Source organism: Pelmatolapia mariae, linkage group LG15, assembly GCF_036321145.2.
Source record: "Pelmatolapia mariae isolate MD_Pm_ZW linkage group LG15, Pm_UMD_F_2, whole genome shotgun sequence".
NCBI lineage: Eukaryota > Metazoa > Chordata > Actinopteri > Cichliformes > Cichlidae > Pelmatolapia > Pelmatolapia mariae.
This window is the reverse complement of record NC_086240.1, coordinates 37,601,174-37,622,656: the sequence shown is the minus strand read 5'-3', so window position 1 is coordinate 37,622,656 and position 21,483 is coordinate 37,601,174. Positions and strand designations below refer to the sequence as shown.

At 41.3% G+C, this 21,483-nt stretch overlaps 2 protein-coding genes across 6 annotated transcripts in view; one reads left to right on the top strand and one right to left on the bottom strand.

The window, feature by feature from the left end:
- The window catches only part of rubcn (rubicon autophagy regulator), a 30,099-nt gene extending 25,509 nt beyond the window's left edge, over nucleotides 1–4,590 (top strand). For all 5 annotated transcript variants that reach the window (XM_063494850.1, XM_063494847.1, XM_063494849.1 and 2 more), the window contains one exon: nucleotides 2,030–4,590. In XM_063494850.1, the coding sequence (XP_063350920.1) occupies nucleotides 2,030–2,166 (137 nt within the window). In that variant the 3' untranslated portion in view covers nucleotides 2,167–4,590. The remainder of the gene's footprint in view (nucleotides 1–2,029) is intronic.
- A 1,234-nt stretch (nucleotides 4,591–5,824) lies between these two features.
- Nucleotides 5,825–13,787, bottom strand: LOC134642779 (5-hydroxytryptamine receptor 3A-like). Its single transcript, XM_063494729.1, has 9 exons — nucleotides 13,733–13,787; nucleotides 12,987–13,147; nucleotides 12,838–12,882; nucleotides 12,356–12,462; nucleotides 10,191–10,360; nucleotides 9,882–10,042; nucleotides 9,175–9,385; nucleotides 8,495–8,704; nucleotides 5,825–6,129 (listed from the first exon to the last, which is right to left on the bottom strand). Exons 1-9 carry the CDS (start codon nucleotides 13,785–13,787, stop codon nucleotides 5,825–5,827), a joined length of 1,425 nt encoding a protein of 474 aa, XP_063350799.1.
- Nucleotides 13,788–21,483: the final 7,696 nt, after the last annotated feature.

The window sequence follows — 21,483 nt, the reverse complement described above, 5'->3', positions numbered from 1 at the left end:
CAAACATCCCGTTATGAGACTGTTAGAATCTCATCAGCTGACAACTGTTGTCTCCAGAGGGAGAAGCAAGGAGAAGGAGGAGAGTAGTGGAAGTGAAAGTGATGGAGGAAGAGGAAGAAACCCTGAGGAGGAAGGCCAAGAAGAATCAGGAATTGTGACGCGGAGTAACTGGAGAAATCATAAAACTCGCAGAGGCAGGAAAATAACCAGAGGCAGGAAGATGAGGGAAGGCATGGAGAAAAATAAGACAAGAGGGGAGAACACAAAGAGAAACGACATAAATCATGATGCAGGGGGAGGTGGAGGACACGAGTAAGGAGGGCTGTGTCCTGGGATCACAAAGGATTTGGAAACCTGGGTAAAACTGGAATCGGCTCACAGCAAACAGAGTTTAATTTGATACATTTGCTGGATTAAAACTAGCTCGCGTTGTCCAGAACAAGCGATGGATTTCTGGTTGCAGTTAACCAAAGGCCTCCCGGTTATTTATCCTTTGAATAAGACTATCAAGCAGTTATTTTACAGTGATTTAATTTTGTCTAGCATTGAGGTATATGTTTTTTACAGTGTTCACAGTCTTGATATTTCAAATGTTACTACCCCAAACGCACATTTTTGGCAGTTAACACTTGTGTAGCTGTGCATTAATGTTTACAAAAAAACCAAGTTGGACAATCCTTATTGCCAAGAGTATGATGATGATGATATTGATACCACTCTTATATTTGCCTGTTAAAGGTAAAATAATGGCCTATAAACGTCTCTAAACTTTGCAGATGCACGAGTTGGGCCTCGTGTGTTTACATCCAGTGTTAAATATGTAGTTTTAACCTTACTTTGCAGACATAAGAGTGGTGTTCTCTAACTGCACAGAAAATACTGAACTGTCCCTATAGGTGTTGTAATATGTCTTGTGTGTTAAATTATTATTGGATGTTGTAGTCGTACCTTCATATTTCGGCCATCTTTTTCCCTTTACAGTTGTACAGTTGTTTTTTGTCACTGAGGTTTGGTGTGTTTCCGTTGTTACGGTGCTGGTGGAGGGTAGATGTTTTTGGGCGTTTTTTTTTGTTTGTTTGTTTGTTTTTTGGTGGTGGATCTCTTTTGGCTGAGGTTGTGGAGGTGCTGGCGCGCTACGTTCCCATCTTTCTCTCTGAGCTCTGAGTTGCTTGTGTGTCACTGTGAAAGGGACGCTGCTCCTAGTAGTTGCTGCTTTTATTCTTCTCTTGCCACCCGTTCTTTCTGGGAACGGGTGGCAGTGGTGCATCGCTCTGAAACGTTTACATTTCTGCATGCTTCATTTCGGTGGGTGTTTGTGTTTGTCGGAGTCGTTTTCTCGCACGTGTTCCACCTGAGCTGGTGATTTCATTCCCTTTGTTTATGTGTGATGTCGGCTGAAGAAGAGTCATGTAAATCTGGACTCTCTGCTGCTGTTGTTGCTACGCTGCCTCGCCTGTCTGTGTTTTTAAACCCTTTTATTTTATTATTTAGGCTTTTGTCAAAGGAACTAGTTTAACGTGCGGAGGTGACGACATGAATCCAATTGAATGTGTAATTTATGCTTTTTAGTAGCTTCTGCTTCTGATTGCTATTATTTAAGCTTGATTTTATTTTGTCCTCATAAAATAAACATTGTTTTTGAATTTGAGTTGCCTGTTTTTTCATGAGTCCATCATCAACAGAAAAAAAGGGATCCCCGTTAGAGCATCTTATGGGAATGAGGCTGAGTAATGAAACAGGACATGTCTGGACAGCTTTCCTTGTGCTGAGCTTATCCCGGGATATGACTTGCCTGACTTACCTGCTCCCTGTGGCTTTCTGCCTTTTTCTTCTGCGCCTTTTATACCTTCCCCGCTCCACCCATCGTCCCTCAGCTCTAATTGTGATTGGCTGCTGTTTGTGCAGTCCAAACATGAAACTAGTTAAACTGGTTTACACTGCGCAGGTGTTGCTTTCTTGTTAAGATGACACACAAGCTCAGTTAAACTGGCTTTCTTTTTAAAAAATGTTTTCTCTCCCCGTTTTTCAGACTGCCACGCGTGTTACCACCGCACCTGCTTCCGCACAGGTAAAGACTGTCCTCGCTGCCAGCGGCTGGCAGACCGGAGAGAGAGGATGGCACGCAAAAACATGGAGGAGCAAGAAGATGAGGGAGGCGGGCCTTAAAGCTGGCAACAGGAGAACCTCAGAGAAGGAGGAGGAGAAGCACAACACGACGATGATTGTAGTGGCTGACCATCTCTCGTTCTGTTCCAGCCTTTGTAACCCGGAGAGACGGCGCCTTCGCAAACAGCTGATTGCCTCACATGCAGGTTTTACTACATCAGGGCAGCCGCATCACTCAGAAAGAGGACCAAGGCTGGTGTTGATTTTTCCGATGAATCTCTTTTAGACATGCACTTTACTCCAAGAATGCGTCCTGCTAGAATGGTAGAAATCGTCTCCCTGATTTGGCAATTGGATTAGATTTGTCTGTCCTTTGCTGATGACTTAATTTAAATTTCCTTGTAAATATGAACTGAATATTCTTGCCAGCGTCTCCGTATGGTAGTGCTTCTGTTGCTCCCAAGTGAGTTTTACAATGGGGCACCTTTCTTGCTTCAGCTGTGCTGAATCATTCCTGAATTAATAAAATCGCTCCGTGTGTGTGAATGAGAAAACGTGCTGCCTTACACAGATGTTTGATGCTCTCATGTTGTAGTTTCATGTGTGAAAACAGCCAAAGATTTTCGACCTGTCAGACAGTCCCCATTTTTCTATTTTTAAATCTTTAAATTGGGGTTGCAAAACGTTAGATTTGAAGAGCTGATCAGTTTCCCAGTTAAGACACTGTATTTAAATAACCCATGAGTGCGCTCTTCCTCGCTCCTTACTGTCCCGTTTTTAGCCATTTTACGCACCAAGAGGCACCTTGGAACAAGCTGCATTCAAAAACACTGGACAATAGAGGAGGTGTTTCAATTCAGCATTCAGAGTATTTAAAAAAAATTGTGCTGCTGCTTTGTGTGCATTTGGTTACTGGAGAGAGGCGTGTCGTGAGTGTGGGTGCTTGTGTTTATTTGCGCACACGTCTGCCTGCTGTGCGTGTAGCCCAACTGGCACGCGGCTGCTCGTTGTAGGTTTTTGAATATTGGAGAAGGTTTGGTTAATTGCACTGATCCCATGTTTTTGTTGGCGGGGCCGAGGGTGGGACATCACTCTTTGGGTGAGTTTTTAGATGTGTGTCAGGAACATGAACCCTGATCTTGAACGGTCTTAAAAGTTCCTGCCGGTTGAGTTTCTCAACATTGTGAAGATCCACAAGGTAGAAGAGACATACCATTATCACTTCTTGGGCTAAATTTTATGTTTTTTCTTCCAGCAGTTTGAAAGTGTAAACACGACGGTTCACTGTTTTAACACAGAGTTGTGTGCGAAAGCAATTTTTTCCAATGGGACTGCTAGCTTGGAGTCTCCTTTAACTGTTTAAACTGACCGTAACGGGCTGTAGGTTCTGACCACGTATGAGAGTGCTGTGATCATCCGTAGCAGATGAGTAATTTCAGTAGTTAAACCAAAAAATATCTTTACAACTCTGATCGTTTTATTTTGATGACTTTTTTGCAAACCCAGTATTGCAGAGAGGAATAGAAATGTCTTATTATTGGCTCTGTTTCGAGCTGAATTGATCACATTTGTAGTCCTCAAGTCCTTCGATAGACTAGATAAAACTCCAGTGTATGTATCTCATCTGTAGATTTGAAGAAGTTGAGGTTTTGGGCACATAAGGATAAAATATCTTTATTTAAAACTGCCAGAGAGACTGATTTTTGAATTTTGAGATGCTTTTTAGAAGAAACGCTGAACAAAGTGACTGCTCAGCTCTACTGACAAACCTCCATTTAGATGATTATTACTATTGGTTTTGTTGCCTTTAACATGGAGGAGCGAAGGAGCCTTACAGTGCACTACAGATCCAAATGTATGCTATTAAAAAAGTTAATTATTATGATTAATATTGTGTGTGCATTTGCTTTGGTTCTGTAATCATGTTAATAATAAATGACTGGCTAGACTGTTAATAAGTGTCATTCTTCACTTGAAGAACTTTTCTTGGTTAATAAAACGGAAGTCTTGGAAGTTCATCTCCTGTGTATGTTCATAATTAGTAGTATTTAATACATCAGAGTCACAGCTGCTAAGCCCCAGAGGTGGAGGTTCTTGTTTGCTTGTTTTGTTTTTGTGTGATTGCAAAACTATAGGCTGGCGCCCCCTGGTGGGCCGTGAAGGTACTTCAGATCGACTATAGGAGATCATTAACAATAACCCATTTTGAACATTAATTTAAATCCTTCATACATGTAATTTATATGCAGTTTAAATAAAAGAGAATGTATAATTTTTAATGTTGCACTTCTGAACCTTTAATAAGCCATAATCCTATTTATACGGTGAATGAAACGATTATCATTTGTTTGATTTCTATAAGAGTCTGTAGGAAAACATCATTGGAAGTGGCTCCAAAATCTGATAGATTTTTCTGTTTAAAAACTCTGATTATGATTATTTTGGAGTCCTTCCATGAAAAAGAAACTGAACTAATAAAATAAAGCCAAGTTATTTTAAAAATGAATAAATAATCAGTAAAAATTAATCGCTGTTGTTCTTTTTTTTTTTGGTGGGGGGGCTACTTTCATTTTTGATCTACTATTGTCTATTGATCTAATTAAAAAAAAAAAAATTAAAAAAACAATCCTAATTTGCAAAAGTGAAGCTGTAATGAAGAATTAAGTCATCAGAACATCAAAATGAATGAAAACCCAGCTGAAAGTCTTCATTTTCTGCTGGTGTGGTGATTGGAAATGATTGCCTTAGGTGATATCCGGTCACATTGATGGATGCATTTGGAGCAAATTTGGGGTTCAATACTGAAGTGGTTTGCAAATGAAACCTGATTGGTGGACAGCCTGCTCTAAATCTTGAACATTACCCAGTGGTCTCCCATACAGGTACTAATCAGACCCGGCCCAACCCAACATCTGGAGTGCTCGGGGTGGCGGTATAACCTCAAACTGAAGCAGCTTTAATTGTCATAAAATTTTATTTTTGGTTACTCAGTTTAGATGCCAAGCTGGTTACGTAGCAGAGCTGAGACCATCGCTTACATTTCATTGTCACACTTATTTTCTTTGTCACAAATTGCTGCAGACCAAATCACCCACTATTATAATTTGTTTATGCAGGTAAACCACAACCGGTGAAATGGAAAAACAATACAATAATAGTCGTAATAGTTTTTAATTGCTAATGAATCTTAAAGACAAGTACAACTTCTATTAATGGCATTAGAGTCTAAATGTGTTCATGGTTCTGGTTTGCAAGGAAAATGGTGGTTACTGGATGTAAGCCCAGGCCTGTGAGTTTATGAATGTGTCCCTCTTTCATATTTTTCTCTGGCTACTGATATGTTAAAAAGAAAAAGCTCCAGTAAATAGTGTTAGGATACAGTAAACCACAGTCATGTATGTGACTGTAAAATGCAGAGTTTGCCAAGGCCAACTACCTTACAGACAAATGAATGAAATGCAGACAACAGAAGCAGGGCTATTTTCATTATACTAAATGATGCTGTTATTCCTGATCTCAGCAAATCCATCTCATGCCTTCTTTGCTCTTGGTTCGTGTATTTGTCACACTAAAATGTTTCAGGTCATCAATTCCTTTGATCTGAAACATGTACGTGTGACAAATATGCAAAAAAATAAGGAATCAGCACGGGGTCAAGTACATGCATGAAGTGAAGATTGCCATAGCACTAATCCATGTGATGCAGTTTTTGATCTAATCATGTAGCACATGAATTATTCCATATCCAGATGCTTATTATTGTGATAAAGCTCACAAAAATGAAGATGATGTACAAGCCAAACAGCAGACGATCAATCACTGTCCCAATCATTTCCCACTCCTGCGTGGCTTTGGTTCCTTGACAGTATTTGTCCATCTGAACTCGGATGGCTGTGAGCTCTCTGCCTAACATCCTCAGTTGTTCCAGAACTGGCTCCAGAGAGTCCAGAGAAGCTGAAAGTGTAACATCTGAGATGCTCTGATGGTCTGAGAGGTTTGTGGCGCTTGTGTTCGCTGATGGCGCTGTGAAAAACAAACAAAACACCCTGAGACCACAAAAAGTGGTTACTTTTTCTTAAGTCGTAGTTGGTGATTAAAATTGACTTGATTACTACCAGCTTAAATAAGGATAAGCATAAAGTACTTTACAGCTTAGAGATACGTGGCATGACTGTGGAGAGTTGTGACCTAAAGTTTACATGTCCTGATTCATCAGGATCAAATTGTTTACAAGTTTTAAAAAAATTGGTACCTCAAACTGACTGCGAGAAAATGATTCATGCGTTCATATCGAACGGGTCAGACTGTTGTAACGCTCTGTTTGCAGGATTATCACCATCATCAGAGTTCTTACATATAGGCAAATATAACCATTACCCAAGCGTTTATGTCACTTCACTGGCTCCCAGCACACACACACAGATTTGCCTTAAAAATCCTTCTATTAGTTCTTGAAGCTCTCAGTGGTTTGGCTCTCTGGTACAAGTTAATATAATTCAGTGAAGGAGAAACTTTCCTCAACTCGTTTATTCTTCTTGCATCCCTCCATCCATCCATGGTTTTCAACTTATCCGGGGCCAGGTCACGGTGGCAGCAGCCTAAGCAGAGAAGCCCAGACCTCCTTCTGCCCGGCCCCCTCCTCCAGCTTGTCCAGAGAAACAGCAAAGCGTTTCCAGGCCAGCTGACAGATATAATCTCTCCAGCGTGTCGTGGATCTGCCCCAGGGCCTCCTCCCAGTGGGACATGCCCGGAACACCTCGCCCAGGAGGCATCCCTCCTTGAACCACCTCAACTGGCTCCTTTCAAAGTGGAAGAGAAGTGGTTCTACACTGAGCCCCTCCCGGATGGCCGAACGCCTCACCCTATGTCTAAGAGAGATGCCGGCCACCCTTCGGAGAAAGCTAATTTCTGCCACTTGTATCCACAATCTTGCTCTTTCGGTGGGAACGTAGACCGACGGGTAAACTGAAAGCTTCGCTTTTACGCTCAGCTCTTTCTTCAACATGATGTACAGCCTCCGCATCACTACAGTCGCAGCACCAATCTGTCTGTAGATCTCCAGCTTCCCTCTCCTCTCACTCGTGAACAAGACCACGAGATACAGTCGCGGCCAAAAGTTTTGAAAATGACACAAATAATATTTTTTACAAAGTTTGCTTCTTCAGTTTTTATGATAGCAATTTGCGAATACTTCAGAAGGTTATGAAGAGAGAGCAGATGAATTGCCATGAAAATAAATGTCATTCCAAAAACCCGCATTTCCACTGCATTTCATCGCTGCCATAAAAGGACCTGCTGACATTATTTCAATAATCTTCTTGTTAACTCAGATGAGAATGTTGATGAGCGCAAGGCTGGAGATCATTATTATTACTCATTTATTGAGTTAAAATAGCGGACTGGATTTGTTAAAAGGAGGGTCGTTTTTGAAATCATTGGTTACCTGCAAAGAAACACATGCAGCCATCATTGCGTTGCATAAAAGAAATTGATTTCATCATTTTTTTTAAAACTCCAATTGCTTATTTGTACAATGCTTTCATGTTAGAGTGTACTTAAACTCCTTCATTTGGTGCAGGAACTCGTCCCTGACCCTCAGTGGGCACTCCTTTTTCTGGCTGAGGTGCATGGCCTCAGATTTGGAAGTGCTGATTCTGAATCCTGCCTCTTCACACTCAGCTGCAAACCACTCCAGTGCCAGCTGGAGGCCGTCACCTTATGAAGCCAACAGAACCACATCATCTGCAAAAGGCGGAGATGAAATTCTGAGGCCACCCAAGTGGAAGCCTTCTGCCACTTGGCTATGCCTAAAAATTATGTCCATAAAAATTATGAACAGATTCAGTGACAAAGGGCAGCACTGTTGGCGTCCAAAGCACCAGAAACATGTCCGACTTATTGCTGGCTATGCGCACCAAGCTCCTGCAACATTTGTATAAGGATTGAATGGCCTGTATCAGTGGGGCTAGACACTCCATACTTCCGAGGCACATCTCACAAGGGACATGGCCTTCTCCAAGTCCACAAAACACATGTAGACTGGTTGTGCAAACTCCCATACACCTCGAGTATCCTCGAGACGGTAAACAGCTGGTCCAGTGTTCTGTAACCAAAACCTAAACCACATTGTTCGTCCTGTATCCGAGATTCGACTAACGAACAGACTCTCTTTTCCGGCACCCTGGCATAGACTTTCCCAGGGAGGCTCAGGAATGTGATCTCTCTATAGCTGGAACACACAATCCTCAGCCATAATGTCAGCTTTATGTTGTTTAACCTAACCTAACACATAGTCCACTATAGTCAATACAGGCCACAGCTGTTTCTTCAGCTTGGGCTCTTAACGAAATCTTCTATTAATAACGGGACTATAAAAATAATAATGTACCTTTGTGAGATGGATTGAGGGAGACTGTGACTCGGTTGCTCCTTTCCTTTGGAGGGATACAAACAAGAACAGCTAGATAACGTAACACGAGGACACTGAGCCAGTGAGGCACTGCGCTGTACTCTCTGGGCTTGTACTGAATGTTTGTGATGAACAGCGTCTCCAACAGGCTGGCAACCATCAGCGCCAGACTGATGGAGAAGAAAACATCTGCAGGAAACAGCACCAAAGACAGGAAGAACTCAGAACAGTTTTCATTAAATTCACATGTGAGCTCATATTCTCTTTCTCGGTCTTAGTTACCATCGTGTTTAAGAAATGTCTGGATTACAGCCATAGATGACTTATCTCAGAGAGCTGAAAAAACACACCCCCAAAATAAATGTGTCTTTAGTAGGTGGAGTCTTTTGGCAAGTTGACACTGATTGGGATCATCCAGTTTTGCAAAATGTACTTCGGTGAAGAGTTTCACAGTTTAGAAAACTTGTTTTTTTAGGAACTGACAGTTTTGGTGAAATTTGTACAGATTTTAAGACGTCTGTTCCACAGATGTTTGAATTCAACCCTTCATAATCCAAAGGACACTGTACTGTCTTTCAGAAACACTGTCTCTAAACTCCTTAAGTGTATTTCTTCAAAAGAAGAACTATGCAGCCGACACTACATTTATGTACACTCACTGATGAGCGGTGTTTTCTCCCCAGTAACAGGCAGCAGGTCATTCATTATGAGCAGGAAGACTGTGTAGCCCAGGAGGAGTGTCATCTTGAAGGAGGATCTGTCCACGCTCTGTGGGGGCAGCACAAAACTGAAGAGGTCCACTGTGATTAGGAAACAGCTGGGGACCAGGAGGTTGACCACATAGACGATTGGTCTCTGTCTTAGCACGATCTTGGGAAGAGACAAAAGTATTAAACCTGTAAGATTTTTGTTAGATTGTATGCATTAATCAATCTTTTTCCTCTACAGCGATTTGACTGACAAAATGATCACATCAAGTTGTTGCTGCTAAAGTCACTGAATCATGGGATGTACTTAGTTTTTACCAACTGCTTCAGAATTTTGGCTTAATAAATGAGATGTCTCATTACATCAAATATTAGAAATGAAGCTTTTAAAACAGAAACTACTTCCAAAATGGTGGACGTAATCCCTGCTGTCCTGTGCCACCACAGCACAGTTCAGTTTCTTTATGTTTCACTCATGCATCATCTGCACCTGATTTTACTTTTACTTTCATTCTCACGGCAAACATGTTCAATATGATAGCGACTGGTTCATAAAGACTTCCCACAATTAGGAACTATTAAACAATAAAGTGTGATCAGCTATAACGGTACAAAATAAATTATCAGAAGGATGAAAAAGTCAGTAAAAACACGCTTACATAGTATGTGATCTCAGAGTAGCTTCCATCGTCTAAATGCAGGCTGGAATCGGCAATATTTATATCTGCAAGCTCCCACTCCCCATTGGTTACAATCACATCTCGGGACTCTTTCAGGACCTTTTCAGCTGTGGCGCCTTGAATCATCTGAATATCCGTAGCTAGAGCGACATTCAAGAGTTTTGCTTATTTGCACATAGTTTTGTGTTAAAATCAGAATATGGATGGTCTATAGGGATGTTTTTAGAGTTTAAAAAATAATTTTGAGACTCTTTGACATTATTTTTTTAAATTTTCAGGCAGCCTTACCAAAGTGTATATATGATCCGCAGGTCAACGAGCAGTTTTGGATATCAAAGGGAAAGGTGTAGATTCCCAATTGGCAAGAAGTGACCACTGTGATGGGCTTATCATCATATACATGACCTGTATTATGTAAGTAGACATAGGGAGTTTTGGTAGAGCTGGCTTCGTCCAGGCTGGAATAGAACAGAATACAATAACAAAACATTGAAAAAATATATATGAAAAACAATATATTCAAATCAGGTAACATGATGAGTGTAAGAGAACAATAATTCATTATTATCAGGATGTCCTAAAAACTAACTGAAAAGCCTTCAGCTAATCCAAAATGCTGCAGCAAGAGTCGTGACAGGGACTAGAAAGAGAGAGCCGATTTCTCCTGTTTGGGCTTCCCTTCATTGGCTTCCTGTTAAATCCTGAAGTGAATTCAAAATCCTGCTCCTCGCATACAAGGTCTTAAATAATCAGGCCCCATCTTATCTTAATGACCTTGTACCATATCACCCTATTAGAGCACTTCGCTCTCCTCTGGATGTCTGGAGCCTGGATCTCCTCCATGCCTGCTTCATGCCCTGGGGGACGGGGCTATGACCCACCACACCCTCTAGCAGACCGTTACATGGGAAAACCTTTTGAATACAAGCGCGCTGATCCACACAGGTGTGCACACGGGTGTTCACTGTTCATAGATATAAACTACACCTTTCTTGGCTGCTACTTCAAAGCACATTGTGCGCTGTCGGTCCTGCGTGCTGCATAACAACATTCAATATTTAGTATTTACTCCTGTTAACACTTAGCTAGATTAATGCGATGGTGTTGTGTTTAGTATGTTGCTTTGTTTTGTTTTTTTGCTTGTTTTCTCTTCTTTTTCTCTCAACAGGTGATCCAGGAGATTTTTTTTCTTTCTCTTTTTAAGTGCCCTTTCTCTCTGTCCCTTTTCCCTTCTGTTTTTCTTTTCCTTCATCTTTCTTTCTCCCTTTCCTATCCCCAGTCATGTCTGTCCCGTCTGTAACAACTGAAAATAAAATAAAATAAATAATAACAACAAAGGTCGATTAAATGGACCAATACGGCAATGCCATGATGATCCATTTGGCAAAGTAAATCCATTGGGTATCCTTGTTGGTCTTCAGACAACAATTCTGACGGCTAAAGAACCAAATGGGACAGGCAAAAAAAAAAGAGAAAAAAAAAGAGCACTTCGCTCTTGCACTGCAGGCTTACTTGTTCCTAAAGTATTTAAAAGTAAAATGGGAGGCAGAGCCTTCAGTTTTCAGGCCCCTCTTCTGTGGAAACAGCTTCCAGATTCAGGAGACAGACACTATCTCTACTTTTAAGATTAGGCTTCAAACTTTCCTTTTTGCTAAAGCATATAGTTGGGGCTGGACCAGCTGACCCTGAATCCTCCCTTAGTTATGCTGCAATAGACGTAGGCTGCTGGGGGATTCCCATGATGCATTGAGTTTTTCCTTTCCAGTCACCTTTTTCACTCACTATGTGTTAATAGACCTCTATGCATTGAATCATACTTGTTATTAATCTCTGTCTCTCTTCCACAGCATGTTTTTATCCTGTCTTCCTTCTCTCACCCCAGCCGGTCGCAGCAGATGGCCCCGCCTCTCCCTGAGCCTGGTTCTGCTGGAGGTTTCTTCCTGTTAAAAGGGAGTTTTTCCTTCCCACTGTCGCCAAAGTGCTTGCTCATAGGGGGTCATTTGACTGTTGGGTTTTTCTCTGTATGTATTATTGTAGGGTCTACCTTACAATATAAAGCGTGATTTGGCGCTGTATAAATAAAATTGAATTGAATTGAACAACACTGAAAATAAATGTTGCAGCCTGTCCAGTAGGTGGTGCAGAGGGTGGTCGGGGTTCCTGATTAGTTTATTTATCTCCTGCTCCCCCAGCAGACCACAGCAAAGTACACTGCACTCATCAGAAGTAAGTGATAGAAAATATTCATCATTATACCACATGTGGAAGGACGTAAGCTTCCTTAGCAAAGAAAGCCTGCTCTTCCACTTTCTGTTTACAGTGCAAGTGTTGGTCTTCCAGCTCAGTTGTGGACGTCGATGTCTCTCATGACTGCTTTGTCATTTCTGACATTTTTAGTGTTTTAATTAAAAGTTAGTTTCTTCGACTTGATTTACAAAATTCATTAAACTTACAGCTGTTTTATTTGAATGTCTGGGACCCAAAGGTTGTCCCGAGGAACTGAAACTCTTTTAGCTGCACATTCCTTCTCATCCCAGTTCAGTCCTTCGATATCCCACTCCTACATTAAACAGAACAACAGCAAAACTGTTCCACAGCACTACAGCTGTTCCCTGTTAACTGCTGAAACAGGGAAACACAACATCTGGTATTAAGTCATGTTAGACTATAAGAAAAAGTTCCCAAGTGATAATAAATATTTGAAATTACTGTTACAAACTTAAGGAAATCTAAAATAACAAGTAATGTATTCTTTATGTATTAATTCAGTGGCCAAACATTTTGATTCATTCTTATAAAAATACTATCGCTCTGGATTGGTTCATTGTGCTGAAAATACAAACAGCTGCAACAGAAATAATTTACAAAATGTCAGTATAATCATATAAGAAATGTGACATTATTGTTTTAGTTCTGAGAGCTGTTCAAAACATACCAGGACCTGCCATAAGACTGAAGACAGTGTTTGGGTTTTTTCATCCTAAAGATGAGTAACATTAGAAAGTATATTAGAGTCATAAGGATTATTAGTTCCACATAGATGACATGATGTTAATATTTTGTGTATAAGCTGTGTAGACTCACCACTCCTAAAATTCCTGCCACTGTTATGCTGATGGATATGTTTATTGGCTTTGCAAAGGTTTCGACGGGACGCAGCAGTTTGTTAGAGAACAAATGTTTTGCGAGTTCATCAAACAGGGCGGCAGGAGTTGGGCTGGTGCAGTTCAAAGCCGCCACAAAGCCTGAGATCAAGAAGAGAACAAGCAAAGAAAATGTACAACTATGTTACATGCTTGAACATGAAAACATGCAGGCTCAGTTCTTCCATTTGTATTTTTTTTTTTTTTTTGGTGTAGCAGATGCTTATTTTATTACAGCAGGTAAACAAGTGAGAGCCGAGTGTGTTTACTCGTTTGTTTTGTTTGTAATGAAAATGTAATTGTACTGAAAACACTAAAAAATAAAAGCAGATCCAGTGCTGCCCTTTATTGAGATGAATGTAACTGAATGACCTCCTTTGTTTGAAAATGAATGACAAACATAATAGTGATGGGACAGTTTTTAAACATTTAACCATTTAGCTTCTCTGTTATGTATTAATCTGCATGTATATCATGTATAAAGAAATGAAGGTAATACTTTATTTAACTTTAGTCTCCAAGTTAGGTTTGTTTTTTTTACAGGAAGTTTTAATGTAAACTTTTAATAAATCCTTCATATATTAGTAAATATGTGTAAGGTGTTACGACTGTGCAGGAAGTAAATCAACACATTGCTGTTGCTTTCTTTGTTGTGAAATGTGTTGATAAAATGTTTCCTTGTCTTACCTTGTAGCAGCATGAAACAGATGACGATCAGCTCAGCAGCTTTCACACCGGCCATTTTCTGCCTCAGCTTTATTTAGCCCTTATTAACTTGACAAGTGGCTGATATTCTAAATTGCAACTGCTTGGGTGCCGCCACATACAGATAAAGCTGTGAGGATGCGCAGGTGAAACCAGTAACCACCTTCAGAAACTAATATTGACTTTGCAGTGTGACACATGTACCTGATCCATGCGTCCATCCACACATTGTTGCAAGTGTTTGGATTTAAAGCAGATTTTTATCACTTATCATCTTCGCTTGGATTTGTTCCGTATGAGTCAATCACATGATGACTGTTGTGACAGCTTTTTTTTGCAACAGGCTCTGCTGCTTTCAGTTTCCAATAATGAGACAAAGTTACGCAATTAGAATTTGTGGTGTGATATTAGGAGATCACGTGAGTGAAGTTGGCCCCCCCACCTTCTTCAAATCCAACAAAAGTGGTATCAAACGTTTGTGCTACATTTGTGCTATGTACTGCAAAAAGTTTCGTTTGTGTTGCTATCATTTCAAAGATATTAATAAAATAATGTCTTGATGTGTGCTCAATCATCCAGGTAAGTAAATTCCAAAAGGTTGATTCTGTTCATTTGGACATTTTCAGTGGGAGAAACGTTTTGTCACTCATCCAAGTGACTTCTTCAGTCTCAGCTGACTGCAGGTTTCCCCAATGTACTGTTTATAAGGATAAACAGTACATTTGCACAGCGAAGGAAACTAGCACCACTGAATGAACAATGTGCTGGGGGGTTAGTTCCATGATTCTTAGTATGCAAATTCTTATGACCATTGATCAACGACTACTAATCAAAGACACAGATTCTCGAATGGCCATGAGTACCATTCACAGAGAGTTGGCTGCAATCACAGCATTGAAAGATGGCAAAAGATGTACTCTTGGGCCCCCATTCTCGATTCAGAGATGGTCAGCATCAATGACGTTTCCCTTCGTGGTTTTCCTTGTGTGATTTATCTCTTGGAGTAATTTCTGTCTTCCCTTCATTCAGCGGAGTTTCAACCCTGGCTTCACCTTACTGGGACAGTCCCTGTCTCCCAGCCTGCTCGCCGCCTGCCCTCTAACCTCCACGCTTCAGCTTGAGACCCTCCAGACGCTTTCCACGGACCTCTCTCCCCTCCCCTCAGTGATACGAACCCGGACTGGCACAAATATTTCCTCGGCTCTCTGTCCTCTTCCTTGTTCCTGCAACTAGCCTTTTTGGGTCCCCCTCGTCACTTTAGGCCCTTTTTTCAAATAAATATCACTGTAAGCATTCCTCGCCCGTGTTTGTCTGCATTTTTGGGTCCACTTTCCTGGGCGAACCTGTTGGTTCATGACAATCATAAACATGCATCTTACTTCATTTTGTTAGTCATAGTACCTTTTGATGACGATGTATATTGGCTCGACATTTTTATGCCTTTTTTAACTCTCCAGCCGAGCATTAAATGGACAAAGCAGTAAATCAGGGAAGGCCTTCTCTTTATCGCTGTGTTTACTGGATTGTATTTTACCTTGGAAACTCACGCACACTCCACAGTCAGCGATCAAATAGAAACTGAACCCAAGGTGTTTTTCCTCTTTAAAAGAAACAATACAGGCTTAAATGTAGCTGTTAGTGTACTTGCACTGTGCATGTTTACACCTTTGCTTGTCTCTATATGACGATTTTCAGTTTATGGTTCACAGTGAGACACACTGTGTTTGCAGTTTTTTCAACAACAAAGTAAGCCTAATATGTCTGAGCCAGAAAACTGACTGTGGCGGGGCGTGGTTTGCGATGCTGCTGCAGGTGCGATTGACCCACCTGGGTGGCATCTGCAATCACGCCTCGCCGGCTTAAAAGTTTCGAGTTTTTGGCGAATGTTGTTGTGTGTTCGGTTGAGCTGGCAGCGGGACAGCTGCAGCTCTGTGTGTCCAGTAAGCGTACCGAATAAAGATGATCAAAATGCCACTGGGTCTGCCGTGTATGTTTACATTGACCCTCTCATCTCACTTTTTTGTCTGTTTGACAAAGTAAACTTCTTCACTTTTTGTTACATTTACTAAATGCGACTATTAGCTTTGACCTTCTAACTCAGTGATTTATGAGTCTCACTCGCTCTCTTTTTGGACCATTTTGTTCTGTCAGGAGTCTGACCTGAATTTCAAAACAAAATATTTACTAATGCTAGTAGACTAACATGAGTGTTCTCCACCTCTGTCTGTTCTTATCTGGCAGGAGAAGCCGCTAAACAAATCTCTGCAGAGGAGAAGAGCCACAGTTTGACCAGGTGTGTGTGCCTCATGTGGACACAGACTTACTATACACTGTCACATATTCTGAACAGGACTAACCTTTATTGACAACTGATTATCAGAAGTGTGAGATGCTCGAGAATATACTCCGGTGTCCCGTTATATTTTAAAGAGCAGCCGGCTGAGTTTATTAAACTTCACTGAAACAATCTGCAGATTTCATTAAAATTTAATAAACTGTCATCTTGTCTTTATTTTTAGTTAGCACATACCTTAAATACTTAAAGCTGTAAGCTAATGATAGTTATATAAGAGCAGATGCTGCTGGTGCAATAAGCTGTATGTTTTACGTTCAATGGATGCATGATCTGATTAGTCGACTAATCGCAAAAATAATCGGTGACTAGTCGACTATCAAAATAATCGTTTGTGGCAGCCCTAATTAAAAACACTGATGATCTTTATTCTGAATAAACTTTTAGGCATTACGCTGATGGACGGATGGATGGACAATGAATGCTTTCTCATCCTTCTTGCCATGCACCATGGAAGTGTCTGAGGGGCTTTTCCACTTGGAATCGGGATACTGTGTCCACACTTCAGAGGTGGAGTTTCCTGGATCTCACCTGGGCCTCATCTGCAAACAATCAGCAGGAGGGCTTTTTAAACCAGCGCTGCCTGCTACTCCTCGCCAGTTTGTTCTTTCATCTCCAGTGGTAACTAGGCTTCACCTCTGCTCCAGTTCTGGCTTGCTCCTTCCCTGTGTTTAACCTTGTTTTCACTGTGTTTAGGTCTCCTCTGCCAACATACTCATCCTACCCTCAAACTCCCTTACCCGTCCTGCAACTTCTTCTCCCTCTGTTGCAGAATTCCCGCTGGATTGTTCCCATCAGGAGCCAGGTGTTCAGTCTCTCGATAGCTTTTCCTCTGGTTCCTGCTCTCTGCTGACACTACTAGCTCGAGCCACGTTCTCCATTCCCTCTCTTTAAACAAAGTCTCATAAATAGTTTAACCATGTGCATTGAATCTGCATTTGGGTCTAAGCTTTCTATGGAGGGAAGAAATCATCACAGTGACACCTATTCAATTTTCAATTCAATTTTATTTATAGAGCGCCAAATGACAGCAACAGTCACCTCAAGGCGCTTTATGTTGTAAGGTATACTTACAAAGAAAACCCCAACAATCATATGACCCCCTATGAGCAAGCACTTTGGCGACAGTGGGAAGGAAAAACTCCCTTTTAACAGGAAGAAACCTCCAGCAGAACCAGGCTCAGGGAGGGGCGGCCATCTGCTGCGACCGGTTGGGGAGGGGCAAGGAAAACAGGATAAAGACATGCTGTGGAAGAGAGACAGTGCAGAGAGGTCTATTAAACATAGTGGGTGAAGAAGAAACACCCAGTGCATCATGGGAATCCCCCGGCAGCCTAATGCTGGGCATACACTGTGCAATTTTTGGCCCATTTTGAGCCAATTTTTCAGTCGTGCGACCGTTTGGAGGATCATGTGTCATGCATCGTCTACATGGGGTAACGAGGAGCGATTAACGCCTCACGACCAGCTCCCGATCATCAATCGTTTGCTCATAAGAAAATCAAACCTGTTTGAAATCCCGTCGGTCGTCCTGAGGGTGTCACCGCAGCGGCTCACACTGCGCACGCGCAAATGCAGAAATGAGAGTGAAAAGACGGAGTAGAACGGCGGTGCGGCGTGTGATCTGGACACAAGCGATGGAGGCACAAACTTCTCACCCCTGCGAGTCAATCGTACAGTTTGAGCAGGAGCTGAATGACGCGACTGAAAAACTCGCACAGTGTATGCCCAGCTTATTGCAGCATGGAGGATTCAGGGTCACCTGAGTAGGCCATCAGCCTACTAAAAGGATACTGAAAAAACCCGTCGAAGTAGTCTTAGTCTTCATCACTGCTGCTGCTGGACTCAATTGAACACCTCCGAAATTTGCACACAGGCAAGTATTCCTCTTCTTCCTCAAAATCCTCTCGGGAACACTTCCTCAAGCCTCCACTTCCACGGTTGTCAAGCTCTTCGTGTGCATCTTCAAAAAGTTCATTACTGCTGCTCTCAGAGTGGTCGTACACAGTTGAGCTGGTCCCCGAATCAGAGTGTGCAAGCCTGGATTTTTTGCTATTTCGCTCTTGTTGGTCAACATCTTCCTCTCTGAACCTTTTCGTGGATCCACCAGGCTGCGGTTCTTCTTCTGTTACCTGCTGATTGATGTCCTCATCGGCAATATCACCAACATGAGGACAGCCCTCGCTATCAGTGTCACAAGCAGAGAAGAAGTCAGAGTCATCATCAGAAAACTCCTCGCTCCATCTGATTCTTTTGTTTGGTTCCACATCTTCTTCTTCATCCATCTCTCTAGACCTCCTCCTGGATACACCTGGCTGAGGGTCCTCTTCTGGGATGTGCTGGTCAACATCCACACAGTCTTCAAATGCCTCATCCGAATCCTCATTTTCAATGCCAACAACAACCACAGCATTATGATCCTCATGCTGTTCATTGTTGTCAGCATTGGCATTATTGTCCCTCACGTTAATATTTTGAATGTTGACATTGTTGTCATTGTCATCATCAATGTCAATGTCATCAGGAAATCGGTCCACTAATTCATCTATTATCTCATCCATATGATTCAGAATGATGTCACAGAGAGCAAAATAAAGATCGATCAGGAAGCCCCAGAGTCCACCAATATCTTCGTTAGCTGGTTGGTTAGCTGGTCCATTAGCTGCTTGGTTAGCTGGTCCATCAGCTGGTCCATTAACTGGTTCATTAGCAGGTTCCTGATCTCCACTTGCAGATGATTGTGGGTTAACCTTTTGGCCTGCAAGATCATTTAATCTTTTAATTAGCATCCATAACTATCTGCTGAAAATCTGTTTTTCATCAATTTCAAGACTGAGCACATGTGCTTACCATTACGGTTATTTTGAAATCCATCTCCGCTTCCACTCATTTTGACTACAAGGAACACAAAACAACAATGATCACTAAACCTCAACTGAGAATGTTCAGAGAATTTGCTTTTTTTGTGATGACTTTAGGCTGCGTCCGAACGTACACAGCTATGTTTGAAAACGGACGTTTTCCTTTTTTGTTTAAAAAAAAAATCCAGTCCACATGTGCAGTTTTGAAAAAATATCTCCTTCCACATCTCCAAAAGTTGAATCTGTTCATCTGGACGTAGCGTTTTGTGGGAGAAATGACTGTAAATCTTTCACCATCTTACAATGCTGTGATTGCAGCCATTCCCCAACTCTCTGTGAATGGTACTCATGGCCATTGATCAGTGTTCTTTGATCAGTGGGTTTTGGTCAGTGATTGTTGATCAATGGTCATGGGAATTTGCATAATTATGATTAAGGAACTGACTTCACAGCCCATTGTTCCTTCAGTGGGCTGGTTTCAGTCATTATGCAAATGTACTGTTTATAAGGTTTGGGGAAACCTGCAGTCAGCTGAGACTGAAGAAGTCACTTGGATGAGTGACAAAACGTTTCTCCCACAAAACGCTACGTCCAGATGAACAGATTCAACTTTTGGAGATTTACTTTCCTGGATGATTGAGAATGCACCAAGACATCTCCTTCCACATGTAAACGCTAAAAACAAAGTGAAACGCTGTCAAGAACACGCCAAATCTTAACCGTGTAGAAATGTTGGCCAATCAGAAGTCTAGAAGCCTGGGTGGGAAAACCTCACAAAACCTTACGTACTTCTGAAAAGTTTTTGTCTTTTTCTGGAAAAGCAAAAACTTTGGAATGGACAAAATGCATACAGCATACATAAATGTAATTTTGTTTAATGACATTTATTCCAAAGCGACGTCAGGATTTGGGTTGTGAGAGCGTCTGTGTTGAATGTAGAAGCCACGTCTGATGCTCACTCTGATGCCTCTGTGTTTCTAAATGGAGGCACAGTAACTGTGTGTGTATATGTAAGCGTGTAAAAACTGCAGATACTAAGATTAACAGACACAGTATGTTGTCTACATCCGCCATTGTAGAAATTGATCTCACGTAAACACTAACGTGGCCACAGCGTGACGTCAACAGTGGCGCACACTTTTGACATTGCCTGAGTAAATGTCCATTTTCCTTGTCCACACCTAAACACAAAAACGTCGTTTTCAAAAATCTCCACCCTGGCAGGAGTTTTTAAAAATCTCACCTTTCAGTGACTCAATCTGCTGTTTAGGTGTGGACGAAAGGCCCGAATGCAGAGACAAAGCTGCGCTTTCAAAAATAGCCGTGTACATGTGGATGCAGCCTCAGTTTCTCACAAATTCTAATAGTTTGTCTCTATTTTCCTAAATGAACAAAATCATCTCAAAAATCATCTCAGAAATAATCGTGAAATAAAAGAGCTTCTGTCACTCTAAGATATGATTAAGAACATTTTCTAATTTATGTATAATTTGTCAAATATTATTACATCAGCTGACAAATAGTTAAGTCTTCATTTGTTTTCCTGAATAATAGATCCACATCATCCTCTCTATGATGGAAAATATAGTCTAGTCTTGCACAATGTAAAGTACATAAATACTGTCCTGGCAGGCAGGAAAATCAGGCTTTACATATTTAAGTAAATGATCCTAAGTTTATAAACTGAAATTTGAGCTTACTTTAGTTCTTGGTAAATTACAGAGCAGTTAATCCTCAGGGAAACGTCGAAATGTCACTAAATAGTGGTCTGCTTTCATACGGTTGCAGTGTCTCTTCAGTTTTGTGTTCATATGCTGATGTTTTCATTAGGTTTAAATTTCTGTTCATGACGTTGCAGATTTCTGACATTTTGTGTACTTTAAGCATTTAACAATTTGATTGTTTCTAATAAAAACTGTGTGAAACTCAAGTTAGACCTGTGTTTGTAAATGAACCGCCCCATGTTGTGTAGCTTTCTGGCTTTTATACTTATTGGGCTACATATTAATTTATTATACAGGCTATACAGTAGATAAAATCTAAACTCACATGTTTAAGGTGTTTAATCATGTGGGCTACAGACAATAATCAAGTTATGGACTATATTGATATGAAAAACGTGCATACTTACTGCATTTGAATCATTTTAACCATATGTAACCACCTGCATGTCATGGTCCCAGGACTTCTACCTGGTTTTTTGTGTCTCTTGTTGTTGTTTGATGTCAGTTTTAGGGTCCCTAGGTTGTTCTGTTAAGATGTTGCTTATTTGATTTCCCCTCGTGACTTTACCCCCTGTGTGCCCCCTCTGTGTATCTGCCAGTCCCCATGCCTCCTTTCTCCTCCTTGTGTTGTATTCCATGTTTTCCCCAGCCCGCTATGTCTGTGTTCTCTTCCAATCTGGTCTGCGTCTCTGTGTGCTTGAGACACACATGTTAATGTGATCTCTGGTCTCCCACTCAGAGACACAGGTCTCCGAGTGTCCAGCATTCAGACGGCTACCTGAGGACACTCATGTG